Below are 18,479 nucleotides of genomic sequence, written 5' to 3'. Positions count from 1 at the left end.
GGGAAAGTTGTTCACCAAGCTAGACCTAACCTCTACTTACACGACACAGGAGCTGGCTGAACCGTCAAAGAAGTTGACTTGCATCAACATGCACAAAGGACTGTTCGTGTACCACAGATGCCCCTTTGGGATTCGCTCGGCTGTGGCCATCTTCCAGAGGAACATGGAGAGTCTGCTGAAATCCGTTCCATGCACCGTGGTGTTCCAAGACGACATCTTGATCATTGGTCGCAACACCACCGAACATTTGCACAACCTGGAAGAGGTTCGAAAGTGGCTGGACAGAGTGGGACTCAGGCTGAAACGCTCCAAGTGTGTTTTCCTGGCTCCAGAGGTCAAATTTCTGGGGAGGAAGATCGCGGCAGACGGCATCAGACCCACGGACTCCAAGACGGAGGCCATCAAGAATGCACCCAGACCACAGAATGTGACGGAGCTGCGTTCATTCCTGGGACTCCTCAACTATTTTGGTAACTTTCTACCGGGGTTGAGCACACTGCTGGAACCCTTGCATTTATTGCTACTCAAGGGTGACGACTGGGTTTGGGGTAAAGCTCAAGAGACAGCCTTTAATAAGGCCAGATATCTGCTATGCTCTAACAAGTCACTTGTATTGTATGACCCATGCAAACATCTAGTACCAGCTTGTGATGCATCGTTGTACGGGGTCGGTTGTGTGTTACAGCAAGCCAATGTGTCACGCAAACTGCAACCGGTTGCATATGCGTTCAGAAGCTTATCCAAGGCTGAAACAACCTACAGTATGGTTGAGAAAGAAGCGTTGGCATGTGTATACGGGGTTAAGAGAATGCACCAATATCTATTTGGCTTCCGGTTCGAGCTCGAAACTGACCACAAACTGCTTACCTCACTGCTCTCAGAAAGCAAAGGTATCAACTCCACTGCTTCGTCCCACATCCAGAGATGGGCACCAACATTATCTGCTTATGACTATGTAATCCACCACAGACCAGGCACTGAGAACTACGCTGATGCCTTCAGTCGGCTGTCATTGCCCACCACCGGGGTGGAAATGGCGCAACCCGCAGACTTGCTTCTGGTAATGGATGTTTTTGAGAGCGAGGGGTCACCCGTCCCGGCTCGCCAGATCAGGTCCTGGACTAGCCTAGACCCCGTGCTATCACTTGTAAAAAGTTGTGTCCTCAATGGGAGCTGGTCGGCGGTTCCCGGGGAAATGCAAGATGAAATCAAGCCATTTCACCGACGCTAGGATGAATTGTCCATCCAATCGGATTGCCTTCTATGGGGAAATCATGTGATCTTGCCCAAAAAAGGCAGGGAAACGTTTATACGTGACCTACTCAGTACCCACCCAGGCATAGTCATGGTGAAAGCTATTGCCAGGTCGCACGTCTGGTGGCCCGGAATTGACTCGGAATTGGAGTCATGTGTACACCAATGTAACACTTGCTCACAGTTGAGCAACGCCCCCAGGGAGGCCCCACTGAGCCTGTGGTCATGGCCCTGCAAACCGTGGTCCAAGGTCCACGTAGATTCCGCTGGCCCCTTTCTAGGGAAGATGTTTCTAGTAGCAGTGGATGCTTACTCAAAATGGATTGAATGTATAATAATGCCATCATGTACGTCCACTGCCACCATTGAAAGCCTTCGGGCCATATTCGTCTCCCATGGTTTGCCCAACGTCCTTGTCAGTGACAATGGACTGTGTTTCACCAGCTCGGAATTCAACGAGTTCATGACCCGCAATGGCATCAAGCATGTCAGATCTGCCCCATTTAAGCCCGCATCCAACGGCCAAGCGGGCAGTCCAAACTATCAAACGTGTAATGGACGGCTCCTTGCAGACCCGGTTATCTCGGATCCTGCTCAGCTACCGGACGCGCCCCCACTCGCTCACCGGGGTTCCCCCGGCAGAATTGTTAAAGAAGAGAGCACTCAAAACCAGGCTCTCCTTAGTCCCATGTAGAAACCCGGCATCACCGGCATAACATGTACCACGATCGCGCGACGGTATCGCGTGACATTGAGGTTAATGATCTGGTGTTTGTTTTAAATTATGGTCACGGTCCCAAGTGGATTGCTGGCACTGTCTTAGCCAAGGAGAGGAATAGAGTTTGTTGTGAAATTGTTGAATGGGCAAATGTGCAGAAAGCACTTGGATCAGACCAAACTGCGAATCACTGACAACCAAGAACCAAGACCTCACCATCTGTGATCCACCCACACACACCCAACCAGCAATCGACCTCGCTGTCAACCACGAGGATGAACCCACCATGCCCGACAGTCCGATCAGACCAGCCGCGCTGCAGTGCAGCAATGATCCGACCCACTCACCCATGCCAGGACTTCAACTCAGGCGATCAACCCAGGAACGTAGAGCCCCGGATCGCCTCAACCTGTAAATAAGTTGTACTTAAGACTTTGGGGGGAAGTGATGTTATGTATGTGAACCTAACCTATGTGTCAGACTTGCCACTAGGGGGCACACCTGTGGGAGACCTATGGGTCACCTGTGTACCCTGGAACAAGCAGGTATAAAAGGCAGTCCACCATGTTGCTGCCTTACTTTGGAGTTATATTAAAAAGACAAAGGTCACAATGGTTTGAGCTTACAACACAGTCTCGTGGAGTTATTCTCAACTTAACAGATCCCAAGAATGTTTGTTAGCGCAGTGTTAGGGGCAGTGCAAGATGCTGATAGACACGCGACTTCAATATCTATAACAAATCTAGACTTACCCCTTACCAAGGAAATGATCAGCATACAAGGAGTGATAGGAGGTAACAGAAAAGCAACTTTAAGTGAAATTATACTATTGGAAGTACAGGGGATAATACTACCCACCCAGTTTTGGTGCTGCCCCAATCCCGAAGGCACCATATTAGGAATAGAAACATTAAGGAAAATAGGGGTACTAATAGACCCCCAGCGTAACCGAGTAGTCTGGGGAGACAAGCACCAAATTCAGTGTAAATTTAACCACCTGGGCCTACTGGGAATCAGGCAGAAATTCCATATCCCTTATCATCCGGAATCATCCGGATTAGTAGAACGAATGAATAGGACCCTGAAGAACGCATTGGCCAAGGTGATCGACGAGACAGGAAAGGGATGGGTAGATATGCTGGCCCGTATTTTAATGAAATTAAGGGCGACCCCAAACCGGAACACCGGACTCTCACACCTTTCGAATTAATGACAGGAAGAGCAATGAGATTACCTGAGGTTCTAGTGACAGGTAGTGATGACGTCGGACCCTACTGGGACCGAGTAAGGAGATTTGTGATGGAATTATGTAAACAATTACACGATCTGAAGGCACACGCCAGGGATCAGCAAGTGATCAAGGACTTGGAAACTGGCACCAAGGAACAAAAGGCTCAGATACCACAGGTTGGGAGTAAAGTCATGGTAAAAATAAACCCGGAAAAGCCAGGACAGGCACTCACCAGGTAATAATGGTAAGCGTGTGCTTGGCGATAGGCGGAACTGGACAGTGGAAACGTTGGACACAGTTAAAATGTTATGTGTAACACGAGACCCTAACTGACCAGTGACGACCAGGAAAACATGTGTTTTACAGAACCTTAGCCCTAGTAGGAGGAATAATGGGTAATCCCATCTTATACCACGACCCAGCGGTAAGTTGCCCAGACAGCTATCAAGGAAATATTTCCACTACAAACTCAATCTTTTGTGGAAAATGCCAAAGGGGGCGACTTGAAGTGGAATGGACAAGCCGGATAAGGGACACTCCTGGCAGAACCAATCATGGACATGCATGAATAGCTCGGACCAAGGAAATCCACACAAGTATGTGTGGGTAAGATGTAACCTCGCCAGAGAGGCAGAGGGGACTAGCCCCATACCCATCAGGGAATCACAATGCGGTAATGGTTCCTTATAGGGAATGTTCGTGTATAAGATAGAGATCCCAACCACGACAATAGCCCCAACCACAACGACCCAAGAACCCCCAGGATGCCCAAACATGACACATGGGGCAAGCGGAGGATTATTAATAAAAATAACTAAAGACAAAATCCACTTCGGGGTATGCCAAAGGGTAATTAAGGTATTGTTAAACCTAACGGATATAGCGATCCCACTGTTTTGTGGTAAGAAAACTATAAGCTTATATAAAAACCTAACCCTAAGAGCCCTTGAGGGGCCTGAATCCAAGACTATGAAGTTCAATGTAAAAAAGCCGAACAAAAATGGGAAAGGCGGGAGGAGAAAGAGGGGAATATTAGAAATGGTGGGCGTGGGATACGCGGTGGGCGTTGCAACAATACAATAGATCTTCAAACAATAGAAGAGCAGGTCATCACCCTCACACAGATCTTAAAAGGACGACTGGAAAGGGGAGATGATAATGAGAAAATGCAGGCCCAGCTAGGGGACGGGGCGGAATGGGAACTGCTACAGGTTACCCATACATTGCGGGACCATGCCAAAACGATAAATTTGGTAAACCAGGCTGGACAAACTATGAGTAAAAGAATGGCGACCGAGATAGTTTGTGCGGGATATAGGGCTTGGATGCTCAATACGGTAGAACATAACCTAGAACAACTCCAGAATGGGGAGGTGCGATTGGATAACCAATGATGTATTTGCTGAATGGACATTGGGCCAGAATGACACCCAAGCCTGTGAGGTCCGGTGGAATAGCCATGCCTGGGTCCCTTAGAACAGGTGTGTAACTGGACATCAGACTATAATAGGGTTTGCATTATATCTGTAATGTACTTATGAATGACTCCACGAGGCAATGTGTTGTACAAACTGTAGTGACCTTGGTCCTTTATTGGTAACTCCAGAGTGAGCACAAGCACGGTGTGAAGCCTTTTATACTGGGCCCTGCCACCAGGGCAGGAAACCCCGGTCTCCACCAGTTGCACCCTCTAGTGGTGCCAGCATAGTATATATACACAGTGTAAACCTTATTGACAGTACATCAAGTAAACATGTCTCCATCTTATGCAACCACACAGTGACTACACAGAGAGTACATCCATAGTCTGCATATACAACATCACTCTACCCCAAGTTCTTTGTGCCAATTACCTTTGCACTATGTGCTCTGGCTTAGCTCTCCCCAGACTTAAGTGCCAATAGCCCTTGCACCTTGGCTGTGCTTTGGCTTGGCTCTCTCTCTGTCCATGGCTACATGCATCCATTCCCCCCTCCCCACAGCGAGATCATACAGCTGGCCCGTTACATTAACATACAGGATCAGACACAATGCAAGTACAAAGAAAGGAAGAAAAAAAATTGTTATAGTTTGTATCATGACACCTTGGTTCAGTGACTTACATTCGTTATGTTTTGCGGTTGTGCGCCAGGATTGGGTAGATTGCATTCATGGTTCAATCATGGTCAGTACTGAGGTAGCAGTACAGGTATGCGAGGACGCTAGTTCCAGAGCAACTAAACGGGATCCGAGTTGTCTGATGGCGGCGCTGCGCCCCCTGCTAGCGGGGTGGGCGTGGTTCGCTCACCTAGCCAGGATTCGGGGCCTTTGCCATTGCCTAGTGGTGGGCAGAGCCACAGATGAGTGTGGCCTCCCTGTCCTCCTTTGAGGGCTGCAGAGTCTTCTGCCTGCTCTCTAACAGTGTTGGGTTCCAGGTCCCATTTGGGGAACTCGTTGATTCTGACCTTTCGCTCCCGGACATGGCCGAGGCAGTGACTGGGTCTGGGGGCTGCGCCGTCTCCACCCAGGTGTTGGGCAACGGCGGCCGACCGCGCATATTGGCGCCATTTTCGTTTCCGGGTCCGTGGCGAATAGTGCCATCGGATGCCTGCAGCGTGGGATAGACCTGGGGCAGGGTATCAGGATCAGTGCCTTCACCCTCCTGAGGCCGCTCGCTTGCTACTTTTGGGGACACCCTAGTCCCGATATCTGGCAACAACATTTTGTTCTTTACATTAGGAATAGTACCGACAATTCGCAACAACATTTTGTTCATAATCTTAATTGGTTCATTACATTGATTGCCATGTATACAATGTCTCTTTAAGTTCAGTTGGTTGCAGATCTCCTTTAAATTAACCCTGCTGGCTTTACCCCAGTTAAATCCTTTGTTAGACACCACGTGTTGGTCCCTCCCTCAGCGTTGCACCTCATGATATTGCCGTGGCCATTTTTTTTTCAGCCACGCTGCCCCTCGCTGCAGCAGGGACACCATCTTGCCTCTGTCCTCGAGGTCAACTGCCTTGATCCTTCTCTTCCGTGATTCTGCCACAAAAGCTGGAAGAGTGCCTGTGGAGTCCTGCCACTGGAGTCCTGCCACTGGAGTCGGGAAGGTACTTTTAGGTCGTTCCGATCGGATCATTGCCACGCAGTCGTGATGAACGGTCTGTACCTCAGGTGCTGCGCTGGCCTGTTCTCTGGTGCCTGGCCCAAGCGAAGGTGAGGTTTTGCTCTACCTCTGAGCACGGGGGACATCGATTGCTGGAGTGAAGAGGTCTTCCCATTTCCACTGGATCTTCCCCATCCACCTTCTTCCGAGTAGCATTGGACCATCGCCTGCAACAATCCACAGAGGTAACTTGTACACCACGCCATTATGGATTACACTTACATCCGCACTACCAAGGACTGGGATCAGCTCCTTGGTGTAGGTACGCAACTTTTCCTGGACTGGAACCAGCTCGGGTCGTTTTTCATTCCATAGCCTCTCAAAGGCATCCTGGCTCACCACTGACTGGCTCGCTCCCGTATCCACTTCCATGAAGACTGGAACGCCGTTTATCTCGACTTCCATCTTCACTGGAGGACAATCGGTGGTGCAGGTGTACACTCCATACACTTCTTCTTGGGGCTGAGCTGCCTCCCTGGCCAAATCATCATACTCCCTGCTGGATTCAAAGTCATCTACTGACTTCTCTGCTAGACAGTGAGTCGTATTTCTTTTACACATACGCTGGAGGTGGCCCTTCGTTTTACAGGCTTTGCATACGTACTCAGCAAACCGACACTGGTGAGCCCTATGGTTTCCTCCGCAAAGCCAGCATGGTGCTATTCGATTCGCACCCCTCGGCGGACTCTGAGTTCTGGAACCCTGAACTCTGTGCTCTTTGCCCTGGGCAGAGCCACGTTCTACAGTCTTGCCGGTGAAAGGCACCATTCTGTGTACAGTACTTGCCGGGTTTGAGTCCACAGGATGAATGATTTGCTTGGTGCTGCAGCTCGAGGTCATGAATGCCTGACTGATGCTGATTGCCTTCTGCAGGTTGACTGTGGTGTCGGCAGATAATAGCTTGTGAAGGAGGCCCTTGTGGCCAATTCCTATAATGAAGATGTCTCGCAATGCTTCATTGCAATCTCCTGGCCCTCAGGTCTGCGGTGAGTGTAGAATCTGTGTCTGGCTGTGAGCATGCTCTCTTTTGGTTTAAGTTGGTCGCGAATTAGTTCAGTCAGCTCGTCGTATGTCATATCCTTGGCCTTTGTGGGTGCCAGCAAGTCCCTGACGAGGTGGTAGACCTTGGGCCCACAACTGGTCAGCAGTATAGCCTTGCACTTCTCCGCCAATGTGTCCGTCTCCCCTGCCAGGTCGTTTGCCACAGAATATTGCTCAAGCCTTTCCGTGAAAGCGTCCCAATCATCACCCTCTGCGAAGTCTTTTAGTGTGCCAAAGGTAGCCATAATATCGCGTGAAAGTCCTTATTCTCGTCGCCAGTTATTATGTCTGTAATGTACTTATGAATGACTCCACGAGGCAATGTGTTGTACTCAAACTGTAGTGACCTTGGTCCTTTATTCAAAACTCCAGAGTGAGGCACAAGCATGGTGGGCAGCCTTTTATACTGGGCCCTGCCACCAGGGCAGGAAACCCCGGTCTCCACCAGTTGCACCCTCTAGTGGTGCCAGCATGTATGTACACAGTGTAAACCTTATTCATTGTACATCAGGTAAACAAGTCTCCATCTTATGCAATCACATGGTGACTACACAGAGAGTACATCCATAGTCTGCATATACAACAGTTTGTGTTATCATTACCACAATACGATGTGACAAAGGGAAACACATTGTACCAAGTAAGCAATATAGGAGAAATAAGGAATCAGACCCATGTGGGGTATCACAAATTGCACCAGTACGTAATTAAAAAGGGAAACAATACCAAAGGTGTCTATAATTAAAGATTGTCATGAGAATAATCAAGTTGTTTTATGCCGAGAGTACCCAGACCTTGATAACAATGACTGTGGATATGGCCGAACAGAAGGATGTGTGTTGAGTGTCACATCGCCGACAGTGGATTCCGAAACGACTGCAGTCTCACAAGGAAAGGGAGGATGGTGTGTGAGCACCACGGCGGTCAACATGACGATTGGGAGTGTTATCCACTGCCCTATCACGAGCACCGACTTCTGTTTTGCACCAAAAGAAGTCGTCAATTTTCAGGGATATATATATCCGGAATTGAAAGGAGAGTCCGTCAATGGGACGGCGGTGGAGACTATCAAAGCAGGGTATAAAGGTTTCGAGGAACCACAAGGACGACATATACCCAGACTTAGTAAAGAACAAACTAAGTTGGAACAGGACATCCATGAACAACAGCAGAAGTACATCATCCTGATGAAGAAGATCGACAAACTACAAAAGGACACTAAAGAAATGTTGGCAAACCAACCCTGGTATATGAGGCTTTGGTACTTTGGACTAAATGTGCAGGTGCATCCCTGGATAAGAATAATATCCCATGTATTGGTGATTGTGCAATGTGTGGTTTTAATTGATTGAATTATGTTGGAGATGTGAACGATGGGCGAGGAAAGCCACAGCTCAGGCCCCCATAAAAGCCTTAGAAGAAACTAAAACTTTAGTATCCAAGGAAAATCTGTGAAACAGGTAAATGGTGTGTAAAGGGAAAGAGATACGAGAAGCCATCTGAAAGTAAGGGCTTGGCCACCCAGACGGACGGATTAAGCTGACAATATCACTTCCCCTTTGGATGAAATAATGAGGGGACGGCGCATTGACCTATCTGACACATTGGCAGGACTGACATATGAGGAGAGACTGGATCGTCTGGGCCTGTATTCACTGGAGTTTAGAAGGATGAGAGGGGATCTCATAGAAACATAGAAAAATCCTGAAGGGACTGGACAGGTTAGATACAGGAAGAATGTTCCCAATGTTGGGGAAGTCCAGAACCAGGGGTCACAGTCTAAGGATAAGGGGTAAGCCATTTAGGACTGAGATAAGGAGAAACTTCTTCACTCAGAGAGTTGTTAACCTGTGGAATTCCCTACCACAGAGAGTTGTTGATGCCAGTTCATTGGATATATTCAAGAGGGAGTTAGATATGGCTCTTACAGCTAAAGGGATCAAGGGGTATGGAGAGAAAGCAGGAAAGGGGTACTGAGGGAATGATCAGCCATGATCTTATTGAATAGTGGTGCAGGCTCGAAGGGCCGAATGGCCTACTCCTGCACCTATTTTCTATGTTTCTATCTTGGTGTATATAGCCAAGGGCCAAAAGGAGGGATTGCAAGAGCAAGATTGAATATCAAAGATGTTATCTGGCTATTATGGCAGCCCTGAGCTGGCTAAACAAAAGGTATGCTTCGAACCACACATACACAAGATGACAGCTCATTGACCTCGGGCTCAAGGGAGCAGTAAAGAACATCCAAAGAGGAACTAATATAACTATATAACAATATAAGGCAAGTGACACCTGGTAGAAGGGAACAATTGGGTATTTGATCATGCGTTGGTACAACCAATCACATCACTGTTAAGGCCTGTGCACGAGGACACTCGTGCTAAAACCTGTATAAGGTGCAATTTGAACAGCTTGTTGGAGATCCTCTCTCGGGCTGAGAAGTGAGATGCTCCCCCTTCACGTCATTGAAATTTATACAAGGTGACTGTCTGTTGACTCCGTGCTTGTTAGAGTCTGTTGACTCTGGGCATGACCACCTAGGCAATGCGTGACAGGGCTGTGGGCTTCTCCAGGATTGCTGGCTTATCAAAGGTACACGGCTTCATTGATTGTACCCACATCGCCTTGCGAGCACCTTTGGAGGATTCCGAGATGCACAGGAACAGAAAAGGCTTCCAATCCGTGAATGTGCAGCTCGTCTGTGACAACATCATTGCATCATGTCCGTTGATGCAAGATACCCCGGGAGCACCCATGATGCGTTCATCCTATGTGAGAGCCACTATATCTGCCATGTTTCAGCAGCAGCCAGAAGGACTGAGCTGGCTGCTGGGAGACAAAGGGTACGGCCTCGCCACCTGGCTCTTGACACCCCTACGTGTAACCCGGACAGAAGCTGACCGGGAATACAACATGTCGCACATTGCAATGTGCAGCATAATAGAGAGGACAATTGGCATCTTGAAGCAGTGTTTCCGATGCCTGGAACATTCCGGAGGCTACTTGCAATACTCCCATGAGATTGTCGGTCAGTTCACTGTTGTGTGCTGCATGCTGCATAACTTAGCCATCATGAGGCAGCAGCAGCTGGTAGTAGAAGACCCACCTGCGGTGAGAGTGGCTGATGATGAGGAGGAGGAGGAAGCCATGTAACTACCTGAACCCGGAGCCCCTTTAACGATTGCTCGAGCCTTGTGCCAGCAGCTCATCCGTGAACGCTTTGCTGCCTGAAGGTTCAGCGGCAACTATTCTACATGGACCATGTTTACTGTTTGGACCTGTTCTGTAATGTTGTGTTGTGTTAATGGAACCAATAATGGAAATTGTTCTTCTTTAGTTCGAAAAGTTGTGTTGATAATGGAACAAATAATGGAAATGATTCAGTTATAATTTAAAATATATTGTATTCAAAAGTTTAACACTTGTTTGTACTTAATTTAACTTTAATAAAAATATTCTTGTATCAAACGTTAAAGTTTTCAGATAAGATCACTTACAAACTTTAAGATCACTTACAAACTTTAAGATCAGTTACAAACTTTTAAACTTGTAAATTTACATCACTTACAAAAAACTTTTACTGTGAGAACAACATTAACAACAATAATATCAACAACAACAACAACAGCAAAGAAAGGCTGCACCCGTCTCCCCACCTTATTCTAAGACCACCCTCTGCGCTTGGTCTTGGTGACTTCACCCCTGCCCACAGGCATGGCGCAGCATTTCTCGGGTTGGTACCAATATTCTTTCAAGCATCTCGGGTAATGCGCACTTCTTGATAGGGGGCGTGGGAGGCGGTAATGTGCCTCTTCAGAGGCTGGTCTGGGGATTGGAGTGGGAGTGGCAATTGGTTCTGTCAATAGCCATGGGGTCTGGGCCTGTTCCCTTATTGCAGCAGCTAACTCTGACATTCCCTCCCTCATGTGTCCTGACAGTGTCTCAACCGCCTGGAACATTTCCTCCCTCATGTGCCCGGACAGTGTTCCCGTTTCTCATGAGAGTGGTTTTACTTCTCCTGACAGTCCCGATACCTCATCACCCACCCCACTGATGGTGTCCAGGACTGATCGCATAAGGTCAATGCTCTCCGCACTCATTGCCATCATCTGAACCACATCTGTTACATCCTGTGCCTCAGGAGAGCTCTCCTTCCCCTCCTCACCTTGGGCATGGCTCGCTGCATCCCACTGGGACCCGCAGCCTCAGACGGTGGGGCCCTGGCTGCATCCCACTGGGACCCGCAGCCTCGGACGGTGGGGCCCTGGGTATGCCTCGCTCATCCCACTGGGACCCGCAGCCTCGGACTGTGGGGCCCTGGCTGCATCCCACTGGGACCCGCAGCCTCGGACAGTGGGGCCCTGGCTGCATCCCACTGGGACCCGCAGCCTCGGACTGTGGGGCCCTGGCTGCATCCCACTGGGACCCGCAGCCTCGGACTGTTGGGCCCTGGCTGCATCCCACTGGGACCCGCAGCCTCGGACAGTGGGGCCCTGGCTGCATCCCACTGGGACCCGCAGCCTCGGACGGTGGGGCCCTGGCTGCATCCCACTGGGACCCGCAGCCTCGGACGGTGGGGCCCTGGCTGCATCCCACTGGGACCCGCAGCCTCGGACTGTGGGGCCCTGGGTATGCCTCGCTCATCCCACTGGGACCCGCAGCCTCGGACTGTGGGGCCCTGGCTGCATCCCACTGGAACCCGCAGCCTCGGACGGTGGGGCCCTGGGTGTGGCTCGCTGCATCCCACTGGGACAAATGGTTAGCAGCATAGGAGGGGGAAGGGTGGCATGAGCAGGCTCACGCAGCGCACGCAGCAGGCTCATTTGAAGGACCACGATGAATGATAGCACATTGCATCAACTGAAGCGTAACTGACGGAGACATCCCCATGAACTGAAGCATGGCTAGCCCGCGCAGTACTTGACTTTTAGCAAAGGCAGACTGTGGAATTTGCAGGACTTACCCTCTCTCCTCGAGTGTGGGCCCAGCTTGTGCAGTGGTGGTTGCTTTTCTCCAGGCAGGACCCATCAAAGCAGCGACCCTGTCATCCAAGGGTGTCAGTGGCTGCAGATTTGTCGGGCACCCCTTCCTGTTCAAGTTCTTCCTCTTTTGTTGTGTGCCACCTTCCTCTGCAAAGATGAAAATATAACTTTTTAGAGAGTCTGTCTTTCTGCTGGGTGGGACATAGACAGACGGTCACATTTTCAATTGCAATTCCAGTGAATAAATGAAAATATTACTTACACTAACTACTTGACCAAAGTCCTGCCACTTCTTTTTGCACTGGCCTCCAGACCTCGGGGTGGTCACCATCTGCAAGTTGGTTCCAGTGTTTCTTCGTTTCTTTTGGTGAAACTTTTATGTGACCTCTACTGGTGCCATCTGGCCTCAATTACAGTAACTAGTGCCTCCACTTCACCTTGAGAGAAATTCTTGGTCCTTGAGCCGCGTTGCACCTTGTATTGCAGCTCCGATTTTTCCACTGACAATTAAAGTTCTCACACACAACTGGCTCTTTAAAAATGGCCAAATGCAGACTGTACTGGGCATGCGCGCCCATAGCAGTCATGTCAAGAATGTTAATTTTTTTTTTGCGCATGCACAGAAGTGGGGGGGGCGGGGGCATTGTTTGTTTGGCGCAGACATTAGGCTGCACTCCGAAGCTAAAGGACAGGCTGCGCAGCGAAAATTGAAAAAATTAGAACAGGGAAACTTGCAAGTTATTTTTTTGGAGTAGTCGGGGCCAAAAAAAATGGGCGTAACTCTTGCAATACGCAAAAAAAGGGCATTGGGGAAAATTGAGGCCATTGATCTGAAATTGTTGAACTCAATGTTGTAAATTGCCAAGACGAAAAATGAGGTGCTGTTCCTCGAGCTTATGTTTAGCTTCTTTGGAACAGTGTAGGAGATCGAGGACAGACAGGTCAGAGTGGGAGTGGGGTGGAGAATTAAAGAAAGAAAGACTTGGATTTATATCGTGCAAGGGTTATGGGGAGCGGGCAGGGAAATGGTGTTGAGGCCAAGCTCAGATCAGCCATAATCTTATTGAGTGGTGGAGCAGGCTCGAGGGGCCAAATGGCCGACTCCTGCTCCTATTTCTTATGTTCTTCACGACCACCGGACATCTCAAAGCGCTTTACAGCCAATAAAGTACTATTGAAGTGTGGTCACTGTTGGAAATGCAGCAGCCAATTTGCGCACAAGCAAGCTCCCACAAACAGCAATGTGGTAATGACCAGATAATCTGTTTTTTGTTATGTTGATAAATATTCGATGTCACTATTTGTACTGCATTTTTTGTAACAAACAGGCGTCTGTCAAGCCCCCCCGACCCCCCTCCCGCTTTTTTGACAGACATGCAACAAGCCCCGCCTCCTGGCAAGCTCCATCCCCCTCCCGGCCCCGAATCATTCCCACCACGTGGTGCCGAGAGGCAGGACCTGAGGCTCCGACTTCCCTTCCCCCCCCGGCCAGCCTGGGGCCGAGAGCGGAGGGTCCTGGGCCCGAGGGCAGAGGTCCTGGGGCCGAGAGCGGAGGGTCCTGGGGTCGAGAGCGGAGGGTCCTGGGACTGAGTGCAGAGGGTCCTGGGCCCGAGAGCAGAGTTCCTGGGGCCAAGAGCGGAGGGTCCTGGGGCCAAGAGCGGAGGTCCTGGGGCCGAGAGCGGAGGGTCCTGGGGCCGAGAGCGGAGGTCCTGGGCCCGAGAGCGGAGGTCCTGGGGCCGAGAGCGGAGGGTCCTGGGGCCGAGAGCAGAGGTCCTGGGCCCGAGAACGGAGGGTCCTGAGGCTGAGATGGAGGGTCCTGGGGCCGAGAACAGAGGGTCCTGAGGCTGAAAGTGAAGGGTCCTGGGGCCGAGAACGGAGGGTCCTGAGGCCGAGAGTGGAGGGTCCTGAGGCTGAGAGTGGAGGGTCCTGGGGCCGAGAGCGGAGGGTCCTGAGGCCGAGAGTGGAGGGTCCTGAGGCTGAGAGTGGAGGGTCCTGGAGCCGAGAGCGGAGGGTCCTGAGGCCGAGAGTGGAGGGTCCAGAGGCCGAGAGTGGAGAGTCCTGGGGCTGAGGGTGAGAGAGAGGCTTGGGGGAGAGTGAGAGAGACTGGCGAGGGAGTGAGAGGGGGGGCAAGACATGGATGGGGGGAAGATGGATAATGTTCTTCCAACCCCCTACAAGGGACATCATTGGAATGGATGATACCAGAAGTCACAAAACTGTCACTATTCACTTCATACCCAATAAAACAGTTAACAATCCGTACACAGTGCCTGCCCCATCTATGGTGGGGTGGGGGCGGGAAGGATACACTTACGCTGAGGTTAGGCACTTCGGCTGGGGGAGGGATGCACTTGGACTGGGGTTAGGCACGTTGGTTGGCCCTTGCTGTCTGCTGGGGAGCTCTGTCCTCTGTCACTTCAGTTACGATTTGCAAAGTCAGTGAGACCTTGGGATGGGCGGGTCCAGTTACACATTCCTGTGAAACCTCATGGTGTGGTTTATCCTCCAAGGGGACCAATCAGAAACAAAGGGTGGAACCTGGTGGCCATTTTTGCAGTACAAATAAGCACGTCCATAAATATTGGCCAATTCACCGGGGATAACTCCCCCTGCTCTTCTTTGAAAATAGTGCCATGGGATCTTTTACGTCCATCTGAGAGAGCAGACGGGGCCTCGGTTTAACGTTTCATCCGAAAGACGGCACCTCCCGACAACGCAGCACTCCCTCAGCACTGCACTGGAGTGTCAGCCTAGACTTTTGTGCTCAAGTCTGGTGTGGGACTTGAACCCACAACTGTTCTGACTCAGTGTGGCGAGTGTGCTACCCACTGAGCCACAGCTGACACATAAAGTGACAGGTGGCCGGAAGCTCGGGGCACACTTGCAGACTGAACGGAGGTGTTCAGCAAAGCGGCCACCCAATCTGCGTTTGGTCTCCTCAATGTACAGCAGACCGCATCGTGAGCAAGCGAATACAGTACAGTAAATTGAACAAAGTAGAAGTGAATCGCTGTATGTACAGCCATGGGATTAAGGTGTGTGCTCCCCGCTGAGTCTCCCTGCTCCTTCCCAGGTGAGTCAATTCCAGAGGAAGCAGACTGAACTGCTGATTTCCTTCTACAAGCACAAGATATCCAAAATGGAGGCTGCCCTGCAAGAAGCACAATGCAAAATCAGATCGCAGGAGAAGTAAGTGTGACCATAGCCATTAACCAAACGTAACACTATCATATTTTATTACTGCAATTTAATAATCTCACTTTTAGCATTATTACTGTGATTTAATTAATTAGGAAGGCAAATGGAAAGCAGGGAAGTCCTGCTACAACTGTACAGTGTATTGGTGAGGCCACACCTGGAGTATTGCGTGCAGTTTTGGTCTCTGTATTTAAGGAGGGATACACCTGCTTTGTAGGCAGTTCAGAGAAGGTTCACTCGGTTGATTCCTGAGATGAAGGGGTTGACTTATGAGCAGGTTGGGCCTATACTCATTGGAGTTTAGAAGAATGAGAGGTGATCTTATTGAAACGTGTAAGATTCTGAGGGGGCTGGACAGGGTGGATGCAGAGAGGATGTTTCCCCTCGTGAGGGAATCTAGAACTAGGGGGCATAGTCTCAGAATAAGGGGCCGCCCATTTAAAACTGAGATGAGGAGGAATTTCTTCTCTCAGAGGGTTGTAAATCTGTGGAATTCTCTGCCCCAAAGAGCTGTGGAGGCTGGGTCATTGAATATATTTAAGGTGGAGATAGACAGATTTTTGAGCGATAAGGGAGTGAAGGGTTATGGGGAGCGGGCGGGGAAGTGGAGCTGGGTCCATGATCGGATCAGCCGTGGTCTTATTGAATGGCGGAGCAGGCTCGAGGGGCCGAATGGCCGACTCCTGCTCCTGTTTCTGATGTTCTTATTAATACTCTTGCTTGTGTTAGGATTACTGTGATGTAATACTCTCTTGCTTTTCTCGTATTTGTGATTTAATACAATGACCCAAGGACAGTGACGGGTTAAAGTAACTCGACCCGCTTGGTGCACGCGAGGAGGGAGCAGACACCTGTCGTCCCTCGACAGCGGGGGACAGCTTCTTTCTCCAAGCGAGGGTGTGGGGAGGGGCGTTGGTCAGTCCGTCTGTCCCCCACTGCGATCTGGCGGCACCACAGCACCTTGTAACTTGTTTTTGATTCCTCCTCCACCAACTAGGGAGTCGGCAGCATTGAAGAACCAAGTGAACGACATGAAGAAAATGCTCACTCTCGCCAGGGTGAGTCCCCTCCTCCTTCGACCGAGTTCACAGTTTGCGAGGTTGCAGAACAGCCCCCCCCCCCCCCACAAAAATCCCCTTCCGCCCTTCCGCTTCCCTCCCCCCCCCCCAACCTGCCCTTCCTCACAGCACAGACACGCCCCTATCTGGTCCACTGAACAGCAGATCAAATCTCTGGTTCAGCTGTTAACTTTCCTCCTCTCTATGTCCTGAAAGCATGGACTTTAATGGTCAGTACTGAACCCTTTAGTGATCAGCGACCCTCTGATCCTATTGAACCCCAGCCTGCGGTCCCTTTAATGGTCAGTGTGTCAGTGACCCTCTGACCCCTGTTGAACAGCAGTCTTCAGTCCCTTTCATAATTTCTCTATTAAAAATAAATAAAGACATGCGTTTATATAGCGCCTTTCACGACTACCAGACGTCTCAAAGCGCTTTACAGCCAATGAAGTACTTTTGGGGTGTAGTCACTGTTGTAATGTGGGAAACAACGCAACCAACTTGCACACAAGCAAACTCCCACAAACAGCAATGTGATAATGACCAGATAATCTGTTTCTTTGATTGAGGAATAAATATTGGCTCCAAGACACCGGGGGTAACTCCCCCGCTCTTCTTCAAAATAGTGCCATGGGATCTTTATGATCACCTGAGAGAATGTACAGGGGCCTCAGTTTAACATCTCATTCGAACCACGGCACCTCAGATAATACAGCGCTCCCTCAGCACTGCACTGGGAGTGTCAGCCTAGATTTATGTGCTCAAGTCTTTGGAGTGGGACTTGAACCCACAACCTTCTGACTCAGAGGCAAGAGTGCTACCCACTGAGCCACAGCGGACAACTGTAATTAAATATTGTCCATATTTGGACAACTGTGTTCGCAACACGTCTTCTTTGTCGGTACTCTGTTCGGATTAATGTGTTTCAATGTCTGTCTTTTTCTGTTTCCCACAGGCCTCGCCTAATTCAATGTCGCTTCGAAGGTCAGAATTTTGAACTGCAGCTCATTAACAAAGTGTGTACAGCCAGAACTCAGTTAGACATACATTTATCTTTGAACTTAATAGAATAGTCAGTGCGCTCTCTCCCGTCCTTTGGTTACCTGTAGAAGCCCAGTGGATCTGACACTGACCTTTCCCCCTCTCCTCTCTCTGATGACAGGGGATGTGTGGGGAAGTTTTTTCAGATACTGGCTTTTCACCCTCTTCTCTCCTGGCCAACCTTCCACCCTCCATCAACTTGAGCTCTTCCAAATCTCTGCTGCCCATTTCCTAACTCGCACCAAGTCCTGTTCACTCCTCTGTGCTAGTTGACCTACATGGGCTCCTGGTCTGGCAATGCCTCAATTTTAAAATTCTGGTCCTTGTGTTCATATCACTCCATGGCCTCACCCCTCCCTATCTCTGTACCCTCCTCCAGCTCTACAACCCTCCGAGGTCTCTGCGCTCCTCCAATTCTGGCCTCTTGCGCATCCCCGATTTTAATCGCTGCACCATTGGCGACCGAACCTTCAACGCACTCCCTAATCCTCTCTACCTCTATCCTCCTTTAAGACCGTCCTTAAAACCTACCTCTTAGACAAAGCTTTTGGTTATATGTCCTAATGACTCCTTGTGTGGCTCGGTGTCAAATTTTGTTTGATAATCAGTCCTGTGAAGCTCCTTGGGATGTTTTACTATAGCGACAACTTGTATTTATATAGCCTGTAAACGTAGTAAAACATCCCAAGGCGGTTCCCAGGAGTGTTAAGACAAAACAAATAAATTTGACACCAAGCTACATAAGAAGAAATTACGATAGATGACCAAAAAAGAGGTAGGTTTTAAGGAGTGTTTTAAAGGAGGAAAG

The 18,479-nt window shown here is 49.7% G+C and overlaps 1 protein-coding gene across 1 annotated transcript in view; it reads left to right on the top strand.

The window, feature by feature from the left end:
- The window catches only part of LOC139235676 (E3 ubiquitin-protein ligase RNF212B-like), a 202,084-nt gene that overhangs the window by 39,738 nt on the left and 143,867 nt on the right, over positions 1-18,479 (top strand). Inside the window, exons 4-6 of the mRNA XM_070866716.1 lie at positions 15,448-15,563; positions 16,570-16,630; positions 17,586-17,614. Of these exons, the coding sequence (XP_070722817.1) occupies positions 15,448-15,563; positions 16,570-16,630; positions 17,586-17,614 (206 nt within the window). The remainder of the gene's footprint in view (positions 1-15,447; positions 15,564-16,569; positions 16,631-17,585; positions 17,615-18,479) is intronic.

Source organism: Pristiophorus japonicus, chromosome 23 (assembly GCF_044704955.1).
Source record: "Pristiophorus japonicus isolate sPriJap1 chromosome 23, sPriJap1.hap1, whole genome shotgun sequence".
NCBI lineage: Eukaryota > Metazoa > Chordata > Chondrichthyes > Pristiophoridae > Pristiophorus > Pristiophorus japonicus.
Note: the sequence above shows the minus strand (reverse complement) of the source record. Positions and strands in the feature narration are given on the sequence as shown.